Consider the following 17,297-nt stretch of genomic DNA (forward strand, 5'->3'; position numbering starts at 1 on the left):
TGAGTCCAGAGCCACTTGGGAACAGTGAAGTGATGGCCTATCACCATCTCCTTGAGAAGGACATTGTGATCCTGTGCACAAAGAGAGGGTTACACATGGGGAGATTCACCAAGGCACAGTTAATCGTGCAGTTGGAGGAGAAGGACCGCTCTGAGGAGCAGATTCCTGGCCCAGATGGGGCTACAAGAGGATCTTGTCTGGTCCCCTATCAGACGAGGGTCTTCACGATTGGGTTCCCCATCAGGAGATTGGAGACGGATGGGATGGGAGCAGTTCCAGAGCATCGCCCGGTGACTCCGTGACAACTGGTCACTGATGGCAGACAGGATACTGGGCTAGATGGACCCTTGGTCTGACTCAGTGTGGCCGCTCATGTTGTTGAATTCTTGCTCCCCAACTCCTCCCCTTCCCCACCCCATTCCAACCCTTTCTCCAAATCCCCAGCCCTGCCCCGGACACGCTGCATTTCCCCTCCTACCCCTCCCGAGGGGGGAGAAGTGGAGCAGCGGTGCGCTCAGGGGAGGAGGCGGAGGTGAGCTGGGGGGGAGCAATTCCTCTGCCCCCCTCCAGGGTTACTTCCTGCAGCCCTCCCTGCACCCTCCAGCGCCACAACTCACCTCCGCTCATGGCCAGCTCCCGGTTTTTTGCACCCCAAGCAAAAAAAAAAGGAGACAGAGTGCCACCCCTTGGAAACTGCCGCCCTAAGCACATGCTTGGAGCGCCGGTGCCTAGAGCCGGCCCTGGGTTTAACCCCCGAGGAAGGGAGGCCGGTCTTGCCAGAGAAAGAGGGTCCATCTACACTACAGTCAGCGGTGTGATTGCAGCTCAGGCTTTGATCTAGCTAGGGGTGGCGATGGGCTAGACCCGCCGGGGACCCTGAGTACACACTCAGTCAAACCTTGTGCCTAGCTGACCTGCACTCACACCTCCTGACTGCAGTGTAGACAGAGCCAGAGTGAGACACCCTGTCCAGGGCTGGTAGTGTCCCCGGCAGAGCAGCCTCGGTCCAGGTCACGAGGGCTTCTCCTTTGCACCTCGGCCCACATGGACAGCCTCCTAGCTTGCCTCGAGGAATGCCGCCCTCAGGTTCCTGGCTCCTCGCCATGTCTTTCCCATAGCTTTCAATCAGACCTATCCTCACCCCCGCCCCCTCCTCTCCTCTCCAAGGTCCACTCGTCCCCCTTCTCCCTCCGCCGGCTTTTCAAACCACTCCTTAAACAAACACGGGGTGGCAGAGCAGGGGGCCCAAATTCCTCTCGTTAGCTCCCTGTTTACATTACTGCTGGGAAAATTACCCAGGGCACCTAACGGGCACTATCTGATGGGCAGGAGGGGCGGGGGCCTGGCAGTGACTCTCCCTGGAAATTAGCTATAGCACCAGGCCAGAGGAGAGGGACACAACCCCAGAACCCTGACAAGAGCCGGCTGTGCCGCCATCTGCCACAATCCCCTCTGTGCTGCATCCAGACGGGTCTGTGCCTTGCTAAAAGCTGCTGCTGCTTGGCTCACTGCTCCCTCCCGCCTGCCTCGCACCACCGCTGTGTTCATCCCCTTTCTGCTTGTCAGAAAACAACGGGTGTGTTTGTGCACCCTGGGCCAGGAGGGCACAAGACTCTGCCTGGGTGTATAATACACCCCCCCATTGGAGTGCATCAAAGCAATCACAAACCATGTGCCAGGCCTAGCCAGGCTGTGAGAAGAAGCCGCGCCAGTGACGTGAGTGGATTTGTGCCCATTTACACCAGGGGAGAGCTTGGCCTGTGCACGCCCTGTGGAAAACTAACTAGCCATGCCGTCGAGGGCCCAGGCCTGGGGTGACTGGCAGAGTGCCCCGCACGCCCAGCTGCCCTTGCCCGGGGATGGTCATGGCGGGCAGAAACAGTAGCCCAAGTGGTGTGAAGTCCCTTTGTTCACCAGGTCAGCCCTCGCCGCCTTTCTCACTGAGCTTATGAGGGGGGTTTTGACCCCTGCGCACTGCCGTCAGACCCAGGCCTCTGCTAAGGGGAGATGTCTCACAGTGGCACATGGAGCAGGCCAGGCTCCGTGTCTGGAAGGAGAACAGGCAGAGCTGTCGTCTGATGGTGTTTGTGTACCGGGACACCAGGCTGCCTTGGGGAGCAGTCACCTCAGCTCTCCCACCCCACCCCCTGGCTCAGATCATAAGATAAGAACTGCCATTGTGGGCGGCAGGTAGGGGAGGCTGGGGGAGGCTGTGCCTCCCCAAAAAGCCAGTGTGGCCCCGCCCACACTCCACCCCCACCCCCCAGGCGGTGCTGCTGGGCCCAGGGGCCATGCTGCCTGCCTTTCCGGGGCTGCAGCAGCTGTGGGCACCAGCCAGCCTGGGGTGGGGGTGGCAGCCGTGGTGGGGTGACTCTGGGTTCTGGGGAGCGTGGAAGGGGCAGGGCTGGGGGCTAGCCTCCTCCAGCCCGCAGTTCACGCGCCGCCCATGATGGTCAGACCACAGGTCCATCCAGCCCAGTATCCTGTCTCCTGACAGTGGCCAATGCCAGGTGCCCCAGAGGGAATGAGCAGAACAGGGAATCACCAAGTGACCCATCCCCTGCCGCCCACTCCCAGCCTCTCGCTAGCCCTGTCCAGAGAGCTGCAGCCACAGAGGACCCAGCGCACTGAAAGCTGCAATGGATCATTCCAGGAGGCTGTGGCCTGCCCGCCATCCCATGAACGGGGCTCTGCCTCCTACAGACTCTGCTAGGCCTCCTGCGCTCGGCTTTCAGCTCCCTGCTGGCTTTGTTGGTCTGGGAGCCACGGACAGATCCACATGGTGGGAGCTGGGCTCCTTGTAGCAATTGCACTGTCCGGCAGCTGCTCTGTACTGGGGAGGTTGGATTTCATGTTACTCAGACCCCAACCCTAGCTCCCTGGGGCACTAGAAAAGTCCACCAAAAATGCAAACACAGTTATTGGAATTGCAAACACTTGACTTCCCCTGTGCTGGGAGCAGCTAGACTCATCCCTCCTTCACTGGCTTTGCAACGGGGACATAATCCTCCACCACGCCATTGCTGGGGTGTGTGTGTGTGTCTCTCCTCTGCCGCAGGGCCCGTGCCCCCCTCCCGCCCACTAACCCATATGGAGCAATCTCTTCCTCCCCTCTGCTGCCTAGAGACAGGCCCCAGCTGCAAAGTTTGGATCTGGATCCAGACGTGAATTTCCCCAAAGTCCCGGGAGGCTCAGAGCCGGGTTTTGGTTTGGTTCATTGCAGAGCTGGGGGTGGGGGTGGGGGGACGTAGCTGTGACATGTGGATCTGCTTTTGGATCACAGCTCCCCAAGGTTCACTCAGGGGTGTCTGGGCTGCTGGGGTCCGGTTCAGCTCACTCTAGCCACAGAGTTCACATCCTGGTGGGAATTTCTCCCAAGCCGAAGGATTTCCAGCTCTAGGGTTTGGTTCAGCCCTGAGGCTCACCCATGGCCCCCCAAGAAGGGCTTGGAGCTCACCATCTCTGTGCAAAGGGTGCTGCGCTGGAGCAACCCCTTGTCTCCCCATCCTGGCCTTACTCTGTTGAGCAGACGAGCAGTTCGTGCCAAGAGGGAGATGAAACCCTGTGTTCTCACCACCCCCTACCCTGGCCCTCGCACCCTCCGAGATGCTCGGCACAGCGGTTCCTTCTTCCAGCTGGCAGTTTTGTGGGGTTTGCTGCCCTCCTCTGTGTGTTATACTGAAACTTCCCCTTTATTTCTGGCCAGCCCAGTTGGATGAGTGTCACCCACCCAGCCACACTAAGATCAAGCCACCCGCCTGCAGCATGAGGCATGGTGCTAGCTTGGGCCCCGAGAACCTGCTGGGCCCAAGCCTGCTCCTCTGCAGCCCTTGTAACCAGCCGAGCCCTCGCCACAGCTCCCCGAACACGCCTGAGATCGGCCCTGGAGTTAAAATAGCCCTAGCCGTGGCGCCTGCCTCGCCCCAGGCCTGGCAGTGGAGCCCAGCATGTGATTAATGACACCTGCTGCGGTCAGCACCAGGTTAGTTTTAAACCATGTTCCCCGGGGGCGAAAGGGCCCCTTACAGCACCAAGCTATCAGAGAACAAAGGACGGAGCCCTCCCAGCCAGCGAGAGGGGCATTAATCTCCTTCTGTCTTTTCAGCTGACACCCCAGGCCAGGTTTTCAGTGAGGCTCACCCTGCAGAAATCTGTGGGATTGCACGCCCAGTCTGCACATGCTAGCTCTGCCCTTCTGCACAGATATCAGGGCGTGGCGCAGTAGATGGCCAGTGCTGGTAATCTGCACCCACAGCGACCCAGCTGGCCCCCAGTTTCCCTCTGGTCAATTCCCTCTGTCAATACCACCCAGGGGCGGGGGTGGGGGGGAGCGATTTAAAAACCATCCTCAGTTCTCAGTGCTTGGCCGTTCCTGTGGATTCCTGTCATTTCACTCAGACCCTGGTCTGCCTTTTCTCAGGCAAAACGCCCACTGATGTCATTGGGCCAAATGAATCCCCACCGATGTTTCCCGGGGGATGAATTTGGACCAGGGAATTTTGCCAGAGTATGGAGTGCAGGATTGGGTCCTCGCCAGCCCAGACTTTCTCGTTGTGCCTGGCCTACTTCTGCACCCCTTCCCTAAACACCTTTCTCTCTCCTGATAGTCTGTTGTAAACGTAGGCGCCTTGGGCCCCGCCAAACAACGTGTGTTCAGACACTCTTTCAGACCCCTCTAAAATTAGTGTCTACATCTCACAAGCTCATGCACCCAATTACACAGCAGTATGGGGCACGCAACGCATGTACTAAAGCACTAGATGCGTACATGGCCATGAAAATCCAGGATGCGCCTGTGGTCGTCATGGTAATTGCACATCCAAATGAGGCACGTACGTGCATATGCATTTTTGTATCTAGTGGGGATTGGCCCAGGGTGGCGCTGGATAACAGCATCCTCCGTTTCCTGGGTGTTCCTCAAAGCAGCTGCGAGCTGGAGTTCTTCTCCAATCCCATTCTGTCTGTAGTTGGGCTGGCCAGCAGGTCTGGCTCTGAACTTACATCCACTCATTTTACACCTCCAGGGAGTCAGGGCTTGTTTACCCTGCTGTAAGTGAGGTCAGGATCTGGCTCCAGATCTTTTAATAACAGTTTCATAAGCTGTCAAGAGTCAGCTGCAGAGCATGCATGTCACTGATTTTTTGGGCAAGTCTGTGCCACTTATAAACCTATAACAACCTTGTTTCAGGGGGCAGCCATGGGCAGAGTGCCCACCCTGCCTTAAAGCCTCGTTCCTGCCTGTGTTTTCAGAATGACGTGTTGAAAAGCAGAGCTAACGGAGGCTGGCTGAAGGAGCCACTCACATCGGTGAAAGAAATCGCAATCAGAGGGAACAGCTGGATCATTGGTTATAGACCTGCAGAATCAAGTGATTCTGCTTTGTATGGAGACAACTCGATGGAGATGGCCACTTGCATGAGGACGCATGGGGCCAAATTCTGCTCTCCATGATCAGCCAGCCTGGAACTCTCCGCTAACCACAGCAAAGATGCTCAGGAGAGAAGCGACACCTAGTACACCCCAACCCCCCAGCAAAGCTGGGAAGTGGCCCAGAGTCAGAAGTGAGCCGCAGGAGAATGAAAGGCATGGAGGCCAGGGGATGAGGGCTGAATGCCTGCAAAAACGATACTGCTCTCCAGCATCCGCCTGCAATCCCCAGAGAGGGTCTAGCTAGCCAAGTAGGGGGAGCAGCTGTTTGGGGTGGAGTAACTGGTATGAACCTGAGAGTAAACGGTCCCCTGGTGAGATCTAGGATGGTTGCAGCTGATCATTCAAAACAGCCTCAGTCACTGCCTCATGTCTGGGGCAAGGCGGAATCCAGCGGCTTAGGGAGGGCTCTGGAAAGCACTGGGCCTCAGCAGACCCTGAGCTCAGCCCCAGTCTATATCAGGAGAGTGCATGTGCCCCATGGGACGGCACAGCTTGCTCCCCACAGCACAGCCAGCCCAGCTGTGCTTCCTCCCATGTTGGGGTGGAAGGAAGGAGCTGTCTCTATGCTCCCCTGTTCACAGGGGTTGCACTGTGCCCCTCTCAGTGTGGGGTGTAAGCAAGGGGCTCTCTCTTCCCCCAGCAAACCTGGGGCAAGCTGCACAAGGGCCAGAATGGACCAGTAAATAAAATCCAGAGCCCCTGAAATGTTCAGCAATGCAGACAATTGCCAGATTCATCCCAAGCCCAGCAGACAGACAGGTGTGAGGGAAATGCTGCTCATTGAGGGCTTTGGTGCCCCAGCCACGCAGGATCTGAGCGGTATCCATCCACTGGTATCTCCGGATGCACTAGGCAGCAGCAGTGACTCTGCTTCCAAACTGGGGGCAATGTGAAAACTAGCCCCTTCTGCCATGCCCAGCTGTGCCTCCGTTTCCCCATCTGTCACATGTGGATAATGTCCACCTCATGATGCTGTTGTTTGGCTTCTAACCTTAACCACGCAGGTCTCTGCAATCTGCCACTGGGAAGCACCGGAGCATATTATCCAAAGTGACCCCCAGGCTCCCAAGTTGTCAATAAATCTCTATAAGAACTTAGTTTCAATTGGAGAAACAAAATGCAGTGTTAATAGGGTGACCAGACTGCAAGTGTGAAAAAGCGGGATGGAGATGGGGGGTAAAAGGTGTCTTTGTAAGACAAAGACCCAAATATTAGGACTGTCCCTATCAAACAGGGCCATCTGGTCACCCTAAGTGTTACTAATTCAAGATGCTGAATTTAGGCACAATCCAATTTGGCTCCATTTGGCTTCTCTGCTGGGTTGATGTGCTCAGTAATTGTGACATCCGATACATTGGATTATTCATCCTGGAAACTGCTGGGTTTATGAGCTATGCCGGAGTTATACAACAGAGTTTCACTCCAGTTATTAATCAGGCCAAGCAGCCATTTTTAGTGCTTCCCAGGCTACAGAGCGAGAGAGACGATACTTTGAATGCTACCGAAGCCATCTGCTATTGGCAGTAAAAATATGCTGCTTGGGAACGGGAAGTAAGTGAGGATCCGTTTGCTGGGGAATGATGGCTCAGTTCTGTGCTGGAAATAGGCATAACGCTGGGAACACAGCATAGCAAGAGCAGAACCGCTGGCGTCCTTTGGTGTGATTAGACCTGGTGCAACAGCAAAACTGTGGACACCAATGGATTTTATTGGCTGAAAATAGGCAGAGACTTGGCATGTGCATGAAACCATCCACCCCCAATGTGGAGGCCAAGCAATCTATGGGGTGATCCAACACATGTCAAATGTACAGCTCCCAGCAGATCCAGGCGGTCACATGGTCTGAACCCCAAAAGACACCACCTGATGGGCTGCATCCAGCTCCCATTTCAGTCAACAGTGAAACTCCCATGGACTTTGAGCAGAACAGAATGGGGACTGGCACCGGCTGCTGCCACCGTTCCAAGGGTCAGACTGGGGCAACAAAAGTGAAGGCAGGTGCATTTCGTGGACGGAGGCACAGCAAAGATGAGGGTTATTCTGAGCAAATGTGTCTCAAAATGGTGCCCTGCAGGTCTGTAGGATCAGGGAATGCCTGGGCTTGACGTCCTACATTTGATTTCAGTGAGACGGTCCATGTGCATGGCTGTTTGCAGGACCGTGGCCCTGGAGATGGCTGGGATGAGGTGCCTAGTCACAGGTCACCAAGGGATGAACTTGACTTGAGCTTCCTTCTGCCCCTGCAGTTAGTCAGGAGCAGGGTGCGGAGAGTGCTTGCTGGGGAGCAGGGCCGGCGCTTCCATTTAGGCGACCTAGGCAGTCACCTAGGGCACCAGGATTGGGAGGGCAGCATTTTGCAGCCCTCGGCAGCAATTCGGCAGCGAGAGGTCCTTCCGCGCTCCATGTCTTTGGCGGCAATTCGGCGGCGGGTCCTTCACTCGCTCCGGGGCCCGCCGCTGAAGTGCCCCGAAGACCGGGAGTGTGGAAGGACCCCCGCCTAGGGCACCAAAAACATGGTGCCGCTCCTGCTGGGGAGGCCCGGGAAGGAATGGCTTTTGGAAGGTCAGGCTCTGTACACAGGGCTGGGTGACCGCCTAGCCGGTGAGTTTTCTGTTGACTTGCTGGTTGTGTTGACTTATTTGACTTTTTTCTCATGAAAATTAGCCGGTGAGGCTAAGAACGTGTGGCTACGACTCCTCGTTCTAGAGTCGCTCCCTCAGCTCCTGGGGAAATTCTCTGCCTTCAAAGGGAGGTGACGCTTAGAAAGATCAAGGGCAGGACAAGCTTTTAATGGTTGCTCTGGTTTGGACACATTGAGCCAAATGCTGCATCATCACCCCGCCCGGACTTCAATTCTTCTCCCAACTGCACCTGAACTCAGCCGGGGGCTCCAGCAAGGATGTGTGGGAAATGGAGCAGACTTTGCCCTAGGAATCTAATCTGTCAGCAGAGATTGCAACAGAAGGGGGAAAAAAATGCTGGAATCAAAGATTTCCCGTTACATGGCCTATGTTAGCAGCAGGGGTTGTTCAGGGCTCAAACGCTACCAGGAATATTTCCAGAAATGTGTCAAGACAAGACACTGCTTGCCCCATCCTGTCGACCTTGCATAGTCCAGCTGGCTAGCAGAGCATCCTTACCAGCTTCATTCATGTGCCCCATGGGGGATATTTGGGTTGGCTGCTCCTCTTGGCTCTGCATTGGGAGCTGTAGGAAGAGAAAACTCTTGCTTTCTGCAGCAAATTCTCCAGGAAAGTGCATGGAAAACAGTCTGAAGGAATCTGCGGGGTTATAGTAGCAGATGGGAATTTGGAGGAAAGATTTGCACTCCGAGGTCACGCCCACAGGGGACAGTCAGGATGATTTAGAAGCTGCACATCGAACATGCTCTCACACACAGAGCTTGTCGGCTGTCGGGGTTTTCCTACCTGAACCGGGGATTAAATGCACAGGGGTGCAATGTGGAGAAAGCCTCATTTGCATATTACTCTACAAGCATAAAGTAACTCAGCCTCGCCTGCAGCAAGGGAGTGGTAGGGGAGATAGTAGGAAAATCTCTCTTACTCCAAGGGTGGTGAAGCTCTGGACTAGGTTTCCAAGGGAGGTTGTGGAATCCCCGTCATTGGAGGTTTTTCAGAACAGGTTGGACAAACTCCTGTCAGGGATGGTCTAGGTTTGCTTGGTCCTGCCTTGGTCCTGGGGGAAGGACTTGTGACATTTCGAGGTCCCTTCCAGCCCAACACGTCTAGAATTCTCTATCCCAGCAAACAACCCCAGGCCACGCGGTGGCCTCGGTTACACTCACACCTGCGTGTGACTGAGTGGAGGTGGAGTGCCCCGCTGGCAGGGATGCAAGGCTTTCTGAGGTGAGAAGCGAGCACAAAGGGCGAGGGGGATTAGCATTATTATTGCTCTCCCAAGCGACCCTTCTATGTCCATTCCCTTCTGATGCCCTGGAAACTTCCTAGCTGGTGTAAGCTTTGGCCCACGTTGTGCGAATTCCCTGTACCTTTCGGCAGGTCTAATTGAAAGCCCAGAAGGGTGACTCCTTTCCCAAAGCTCATGGATTCCTTCCAGCAGTTCCACTGAATGCAGTTATGTGTATCCTTGTTCTAGGTCGACCACGGTCTCTGCTCTCACCCCCAGAGGCTGGAGTAGCATGCTGGCTTGGGAAAGGTGGAAGGGCTCTGCAAAGCATAAAAGCAAAGCAAACATAAGCCTTTCCCACTGCTCCCTGGGGACCATTCATCCTGGATACTGACGGCGCAACCTTCCTACTTCTCTGGCTGTAGCTAGTCAGACCTGGGCACCCTCCCCAGCACTTCCTTGTGCTCTGAAGTCAGTCTGCAGAACAGATCACACCTTGCAGCAAGGAGGGAGAAAGTCTCCAGTTCCCTTACGGAAACTTCTCAGGCAAAAAAGACCAGAAAGGAACATTTAGGCATAAAGAAGAGTCTTAAATCAGTGACGCTTCCAAAAGCCAGGGCCCCTGACTGGAGCAGAGGGAGACGTTCCAGACACTCTTCTTTAGCCTCACATAAGCACCTTGCCTTTATAGCTGTTTATTTCCATTTGCGCCGCCCCCCCCCCAGTTATGGTGCCCAGGATATTGGCCGATACAGGTGAGACGGCTGCAGACCATGTAGCAACACTGATCTACACCCCCCCAGCTCAGGACCTGACCCTTGGGATCAGAACCCTGGGGTGACAACATGCCCATTGTATTGCCGGAGATGCATTTATTCAGGCTTACACCAGAGCTGCATTTAGCCTCAGAGCCCAGTTTTCAAATGCAGGCTGCTAAATAGGGTGTCCAACAACCACACATACCAGCAATTAAGGTTGTTAATATGTGGCACTTCCAATCAAGGATCACACTTTAATGTCCTTAGTAAGCTCAGCGTCACAGTCCCTCTAGGAGAGTTTTTGTTTTAGCAGCCATCGTAACGAGAGGTAAATGGCAATCTGGCCACCAGCATAGCTTTCCTCCAGGAGGGGGTGCTCTGAATGGCTTTTGGCAGATCACAGAGCAGTAGGACTGGAAGAAAGTTAATTTTACACCACCATTTTGAGAGGAAAAGTCATTTCCAGCCAAAAAACCAACCTCAACTTTTCGTTTTGAAATGGTCAAAACGGGACTTTGCAGCAATTAAAAAAAAAAAATTCCAAAGTGTTTTGGATTCAGGTGATTGGTTGAAACTGACCCTTTCAGGAAATTCCTGACTAGCTTTACTTAGAGCTTTGCTGCCGGCTGAGGGCCTGGGGTCTGCACAGGGTGCTGGGTGGCTGCAGGGGGAACGAAAGGGAGCAGGCCCTGATCCCGGCACAGAGCATGAAACAACAAACTAGGATGAGCTCTGTGGCTCAAAAGCTTGTCTCATCAATGGCAGTCGGTCCAATAAAAGATAGTCCCTGCCCCACCTGCTCTCCCAAACAACAAAACAGGCTGCAGTTCAAAGGAACCAGCAGCACCGAGCATGGAGGCGGAATCCCCATGGACCTGGCCACCAAGCGTAAAGACAGGCTCCACCCACATCACTCTTCTGCTCCAGATCTGAACTTCCGGAAAGTCTGGTGTGGGGGGCAGAGAAAGGAGTTGCTTCAACACGCTGCAGCAATGTATCAGGCAAGACTGGCGCTGAATTTCCCCAGCATTCAGGGCTGCCCAGCTCCAAGGGCTGATCTGTGCCCTTTACTAGAACTGGACGTTTTCATCTGATGCTGCAGAGGAAGGGAAAATGGCCTCTGGTGTGACTAGCCATGCTCAGGTCGCTGTGTGAGGGGCAAATGTGATCAGTGATCACAAGGGGACCGCAGTGATCAGCTGGTGCCTTGATGCCTGAGATTTCATGCCCCTTAACTACAGATGTTGTTATTGCCAATAAAATTACCCACCCAGACACAGTATTTGTTTCCCTGACCTCCAGCAGCTGTGAATTGCAAGCTGGGTGAAAAACGATTCCCTTTATTGGGCCACTGCTTTCATTGAGGGCTCACTTGTTCCTGTGTTCTGGGGCAATGTAGAAGTGAGGGACCAATCAGGCTCCACTAGGACCAGCATCAGTTCAGATATATCAACCCGAGTGCCCTCTACCTCTTCTTGCCAGGTTTAGCAACCCTGGTCTTTGCAACCCTTGTCTGGTGTCTGTCATACACCAAACCACTGTTTTCCATGCCCTTCTCTGGAGCTGTTCCATTTCAGGTATGTCTCTCCCCCAATGAGGCAGCCAAGAGGGGACACTGGGGTGACCAGACAGCAAATGTGAAAAATCGGGATGGGGTTGGGGGGTAATAGGAGCCTATATAAGAAAAATACCCCAAAATCAGAACTGTCCCTATAAAATTGGGACATCTGGTCACCCTAGGGGACTGCCAACCCCAAGTGCTCAAAAATCTTGAGTTAGCCCCCTGCTCCATCATGAGAATGGCTTAAAGGTCAAGAGTTTGCAGAGAAATAAATGCTGGGTTCGTTTCCTTTGCCTCCTGGTTTTGGAGCTGTTGGGTCACGTGGTGGACGACACGTTTTCTGCAGAGTAATGTGGGAATAACTGAGAGATGGGGAAACCTAGAGCTGCTAAGTCCATCCTCTGACACAAACTAGTGAAGGCACCATGGCAGCAATGGCAGAGCTTCACAGCTGCTCCTGAAAGGGGTCTAGTGTCTTTCTTCAAATGTGGGGCTAGCAATGTGGGTGGGGGAATCCCACAGCTATGCAAGGCCCTTTCCTCCCAGGGGTTCCTGTAGCCGCACTGGCTGCTAGGGTTAGCGCTTGGGGTGGGAGCTTGCATCTCCAGCTGTTCCTCTCTCTGCAGGCAGTCCTGACGGTGGCATTTCAGAGCTGCTCAGATACTCTGGTCTCTTCCCCCACAAGGGCTGCAATCATCATCATTACTACAGTAGTGACCCTTCCTGCCATCAGAATTAAGAACTATGCGCACAGCTGGACTGTTACAATAGCTGACTGTTTCTGTTAGCCAGCTGTCATTCCAGCCCGCCGTCTGCCCCGTGGCTTGTCTCACGCCCCTTGTGTGTCTTGACATGTCGATAGTAAGTGCTTTGGGGCTGGCATTGACTACGTTTGTACAGCACTTAGCACATTAGGGCCCCAACCTGGGCTCTACCTCAATGTAAATGCTCACTGTTTTTATAGGACAACACATTTATGTTGCCATTTTCATCCAGAGATCTCACAGGATTTTACATAGGACCATTGTGTCTCAGGTAAACACCCTGCTGCCAGTTCTCATTATCTTATTGCCAGTCCCGCAACTGACGTGTCGATTCCAAGGCCAAAGGGGACAACTGTGTTCATCAAGTTTGATCTATACAACACAGACCAGGGACCTGCCCTGAAAACATGCCCAGGGCAGATCTCTTTGAGAAACATCCAAGATAGATTGAACAACTGCTGGCAATGGAGAATCCACCGCGGCCCTTGGAAAACTGTAGGTGTTGTTTTTCTTCAAACCCCAACTCCTAGAATCCGGTGATTATGTGAGGCCCACAGCTTGCTTTTCCTTCCTTTTTGAAGTGTCTAGCTAGCCTTTGTGGCTGCAGAGAAAGGCCTGAGATTTAAGGCTGAAAATCCAGAAGCCAAATGAAAAGGATCCAAATTGTATATTTAAAAGAATGGTGATTTTGAAGCCACTCTCATGATTTTTGCTTGTTTGGGGTTGGGATTCTGTGCATAATTTGGCCAAGCAAATTAGTGGCAGAGCCTCCATCTCTGCTCAGCCCACTGTCCTTGGCCCCACTGCTCCCGTAGGGAATGGGGAGCACGCACCCCTGATGTGAAGCAAACAACCTGCAGTTTAAAAATGGATTCTCCAAGTCCTGCTTGAGTCAGTGAGCAAAGACAGGACACACACACTGGAGGGTTTGAGATATTTATTTACTTGTAAACAAATCAACCAGCTGCCCTTTCGAATGCAATGCAGGGTGATACATAAACCCAAGTTATGAGAATCCTTGATGCCTTTGAATGTTGCTTCCTCTATTTATTTAGAAGTAATCAGGAAATAGTCCTAGCCATTGCTTACTTGACAGCGACACCTCGTGGTCACTAGTAAAAATGATACAGGAGGCGCTCCCTTGGAAAGGGTTGGCATTGTTCCGCTAACCTTTTGTATGACAAAAAACTAGCAACACGTTGCCAGTGACCTAAACACATGGCTGTTACAATCCCATCAGCATCAAAGTCTGAACCACAAATTGCTATGTATAATACTTTTATTTAAAACCAAAATTCTTATTTTAAACTAGCATAAGAAAATATATATATATAGTGAGAGACATTTTAAATACATCGGTTTTCTAGAAATAAATTTCTATATTTCATATATATATAATATATATTTATTTATATAGACAATAAAACCTAATTTGTCAGCATGACACAAATGAGTTAGAATGCTAGAAGGCATCTGATGCTGCTAGAAGTTTAGGGTGGGGGTGTGGGGACTTAGGGTGACCAAATGTCCCAGTTTTATAGGGACAGTCTTGATATTCGGGGCTATGTCTTATATATGAGCCAATTACCTCCCACTCTCATCCCGATTTTTCACACTTGCTATCTGGTCACCCTGGATAGGGAAGGACCTAAGGTACAAAGCCTCCATCTGGAGACAGGGCTGACCATTTCCAGAGTTTTTTGGAGCAGGGGGAGAGGGGGGCTTAGATCTAGTTTTGGTTCAGTCCCAGCTCTGGCTTATCACTAGGGCAGCATTGTAATTCTTTCTTTCTTAGCTGAAATGCTATAATGTCCCCCATGTAATGTCCTCTTCCCACCATAGAGAGTCTGGAACTCTGCCCTAACAGATCTTAATCTGGTACCTACACCACTCTGATGGGCGGCACTCTCAGGACAGTCTGCTTTGAAACATCCTGAGCTCTCTGTTGACGAAGGGTGCGTGGAGGTCTGGCACTGGAAAGTGAGAGCTGCTGAGCTGCCTGTCTTCTTGCTTGGGTTTTGTAACGCCACAAATCTCTGCGGGAGTGACACACATATTTGAGGAATTTGCAAAAACTTTCTAACCCCTTCTGCACACCAATGCGGCAGGGTCCCCAGATCCCCACAGGGTGAGGGCTGGACTGGCCACTAAAGGAGCAGAGTTTGCCTTTGGTGCAGTGAAGGATCCAGAAGCTCAGATCCTTCTCTGGCACTTGGGTAAACTCTCCAGAGTGGGTGGGCTGGGAAGCTTCTATCTCTGGTGGTTGCTCAGGCTTGCCTCCTAGTCCCGAATGGCAATAGGACAAGAGATTTACTTACAGAATTTCAACTCTCCAGACTCTCAGTCCAGTATTTCAACCAAGTTTGAATCCCACTGTAAAAATGAGGGACAGTTCGGGGTGTTGCAGGATTCTTCTACTGCCCCGGTTTGTCCGTGGGAGAAAATCCCCCAGCCCTTACGCAGGCAATGGGACTGGTACCTGAGTAAGACCTGCGGGATTGGATTCTGGGGCTCCTTATTTGGCGTTCTGTGCCACATGCCAGGTTTGCAGTGCCAGGGCAGCTGAGGGCTCTCGCCACCTAGCAGGAGCACAGCCCTTGGGAGGAAGATGGAGCATGGGCAGGGCCTGGTGCAATTCTGAGATTTCCAGCCTGGGGAATGTACCCCTTTTTCAGTCACTCGGCTCTCCCCTGCTTTTAAGCTCACAGACGCTTTCATTTCTCACGCAGATGAGATAGACAGCTGGCCCCAGGAGAGAGCCAGCGTTATGTGTAAGCCTCTGGCCCCCACTCACCCCCGAGCAGGGGTCTCCGGGAGCAGCAGGCATGGAAAGAGTTGGAGGGAGAAGGCTAGGAGCCTTGGCACGGGGGCCATTCAGACCTCTGCGTGGCCAGGTAATTGGGCTGAAGGTGCTGGGCGGGAGCTGGAAGCATGGCCAGCTGTGCTGTAATGGAGCAATGATAAGGCTCCCCAAGATAGGCTGCTCCTCACCTCTGGTTATGGGCCAAAGGGCTCGGTCCATTGCCGGCATTCTGCTCCGGTTCCATTGGGTAGATGGGGGAACCCACCACATAAATCCAGTCTGCAGGCAGGGGACGAGCCTGCCGGGAAAAGGGGAACCTCCCACCAGTCAGCTCCAGAAGAGCTGGTGAAGGCCCTGTGTCTATCAAATGTCCTGCTGGCCGTTTCTGCCGCGCTGGGTGATGGCACTGCACGGGATAACTTGCCCCTTGGCTCTCAAGACATTCCCCATCTGTAAAGGAGGAGGAGGAGGAGGCTATTCCATGCCAGACTTGAAGCTCCTCTTCCCCCTGGGTGCAGGCCCAGCTCGGCGCCGTTCCGTAACTCTTCCTGCTGGGCAGGTAGCTGAGCCGGGGTGCAAACCCACCACGGCCCAGCCAGCGGCATTTTCTCGCTCGCTGTCACTGGCTCCCTAAGGCAGCTGGCTCTGGTTGCACCAGAGAAGGAGCTGAACTGTGAGGGTGCATCAGGGTAGAGGAGAAAACAGAGCTTTGCTTTCTCCATCGGGCTGCAAGAGGAAATGTTCCACGGGCCGTAAACGGCCTCAAAAGAAGCACGTAGGGGTGTGTGTGTGTGTGTGGTGGAGGGAATTGTGCAATATTCTCTGGCTGGAAAAGGTGGAAAAACGAACACGGAGAAGAAAATGTTGCTGAGACCTCAGGGTGAAGATCTCCTTTGTGCCCCACGGTGCTCCCATGGGGCCGCCCCCAGTGCTGCCTGCCGGAGTCCTACCTGGGAGGATGCTGGTTAGGTGCATGCCAGGGAATCTACCTTCTGCTTCTTTTGTTTCTTTTCCCTTTTCATTTTCTTGATGGTCTCGGGTTTCTCTGAAACACAGAAAAGATCGCTCGTTGGCTGGGAGCCGGGAATGCTTCGAAACCTGGTTTTACTTCTCAGCTCACTGCAGTGAAAAGAGTTTGTTTGGAAAGGGAAGTTCCCTGTGCAGGGAGAGGAGCTAGTGATTGGAACAGGAGACTGGGAGCCCCACCCCTCCATCCAGCCCAGCAGGACTCCTGGGTTCTCCTCCCAAGTCTAACGCTGACTTGCTTTGTGCCCTTGGGGTCATTATTTAATCGCTCTGTTTAGACCTCAGTTTCCCCATCTGTGAAGTGGGGATAATACTATTGACCTCCCAGGGGTGTTACACTGAACTAACAAAGACTGGCCTGAGCTGGAACTCAGGAGACATAGGTTCAACCTCTGCTCTGTCCCAGACTCTCTGGGTGACCGTAGGCAGATCACTTAATCTCTCTGGGCCTCCGTTCCCATCTGTACAATGGGAGGATAGATCCCCCCTCCACCTGGTGAACCCTTGAGTTCCCATTCAGTTCAATGGGGACAGGATGCGCCCCCTGGTCTGCAGTTCTGACCATGCTGCCCCCCTCTCCTCTCCCTCCCTTACTTTATAGCCAGGGCATGCACAGGCTGCAGCTCCACGTTCAGCCCAAGGAGCAACCAGGTTCCCCAGATTGGCTGGCAAAGTTCCTACCCAGGCTCTTTGGGCCAAAAGCTCCAGGGAAGTCAGAGGGTTCCCCCCAGCAGAGCAGACTGGCCAGGAGGTAGAAAGGAGCCAAAGGTGGCCCCAGAACTCCCAGCTCATGCCAGGGCTGTTTCTCAGGCATCCGGGGTAGAGGGAAGAAAAAGCAAAAGTTCACAAGTTCTGTGCTGTGAAATAGGGGTCTCACTTCAGACCCATCTCTGCCATAGAGAGGAACAGGAAAGCAGCACAATTGAGACCCCCACCCTCTTTCTAGCTGTGGGCTGGGCACTCAGGAGCAGGCTTGGGCTGCGTGGTTAATGGAGAGAGACCCCCTGACCCAAAGCCCACTGAAGTCAGTGGCTAGATGCCCCTCTGCTTCAGCGGGCTTTGGATCAGGGTCAAACGTTCCTCTCAGC

General features: G+C 53.4%; 1 protein-coding gene across 1 annotated transcript in view; it reads right to left on the reverse strand.

Moving 5' to 3' along the window:
- Positions 1-13,742: 13,742 nt before the first annotated feature.
- Positions 13,743-17,297, reverse strand: part of RSPO4 (R-spondin 4) — a 30,058-nt gene continuing 26,503 nt past the window's right edge. The window contains exon 5 of the mRNA XM_030533245.1: positions 13,743-16,228. Coding sequence (XP_030389105.1) covers positions 16,149-16,228 — 80 coding nt within the window. The 3' untranslated portion in view covers positions 13,743-16,148. The remainder of the gene's footprint in view (positions 16,229-17,297) is intronic.

This window comes from Gopherus evgoodei, chromosome 14, assembly GCF_007399415.2.
Source record: "Gopherus evgoodei ecotype Sinaloan lineage chromosome 14, rGopEvg1_v1.p, whole genome shotgun sequence".
Taxonomy (NCBI): domain Eukaryota; kingdom Metazoa; phylum Chordata; order Testudines; family Testudinidae; genus Gopherus; species Gopherus evgoodei.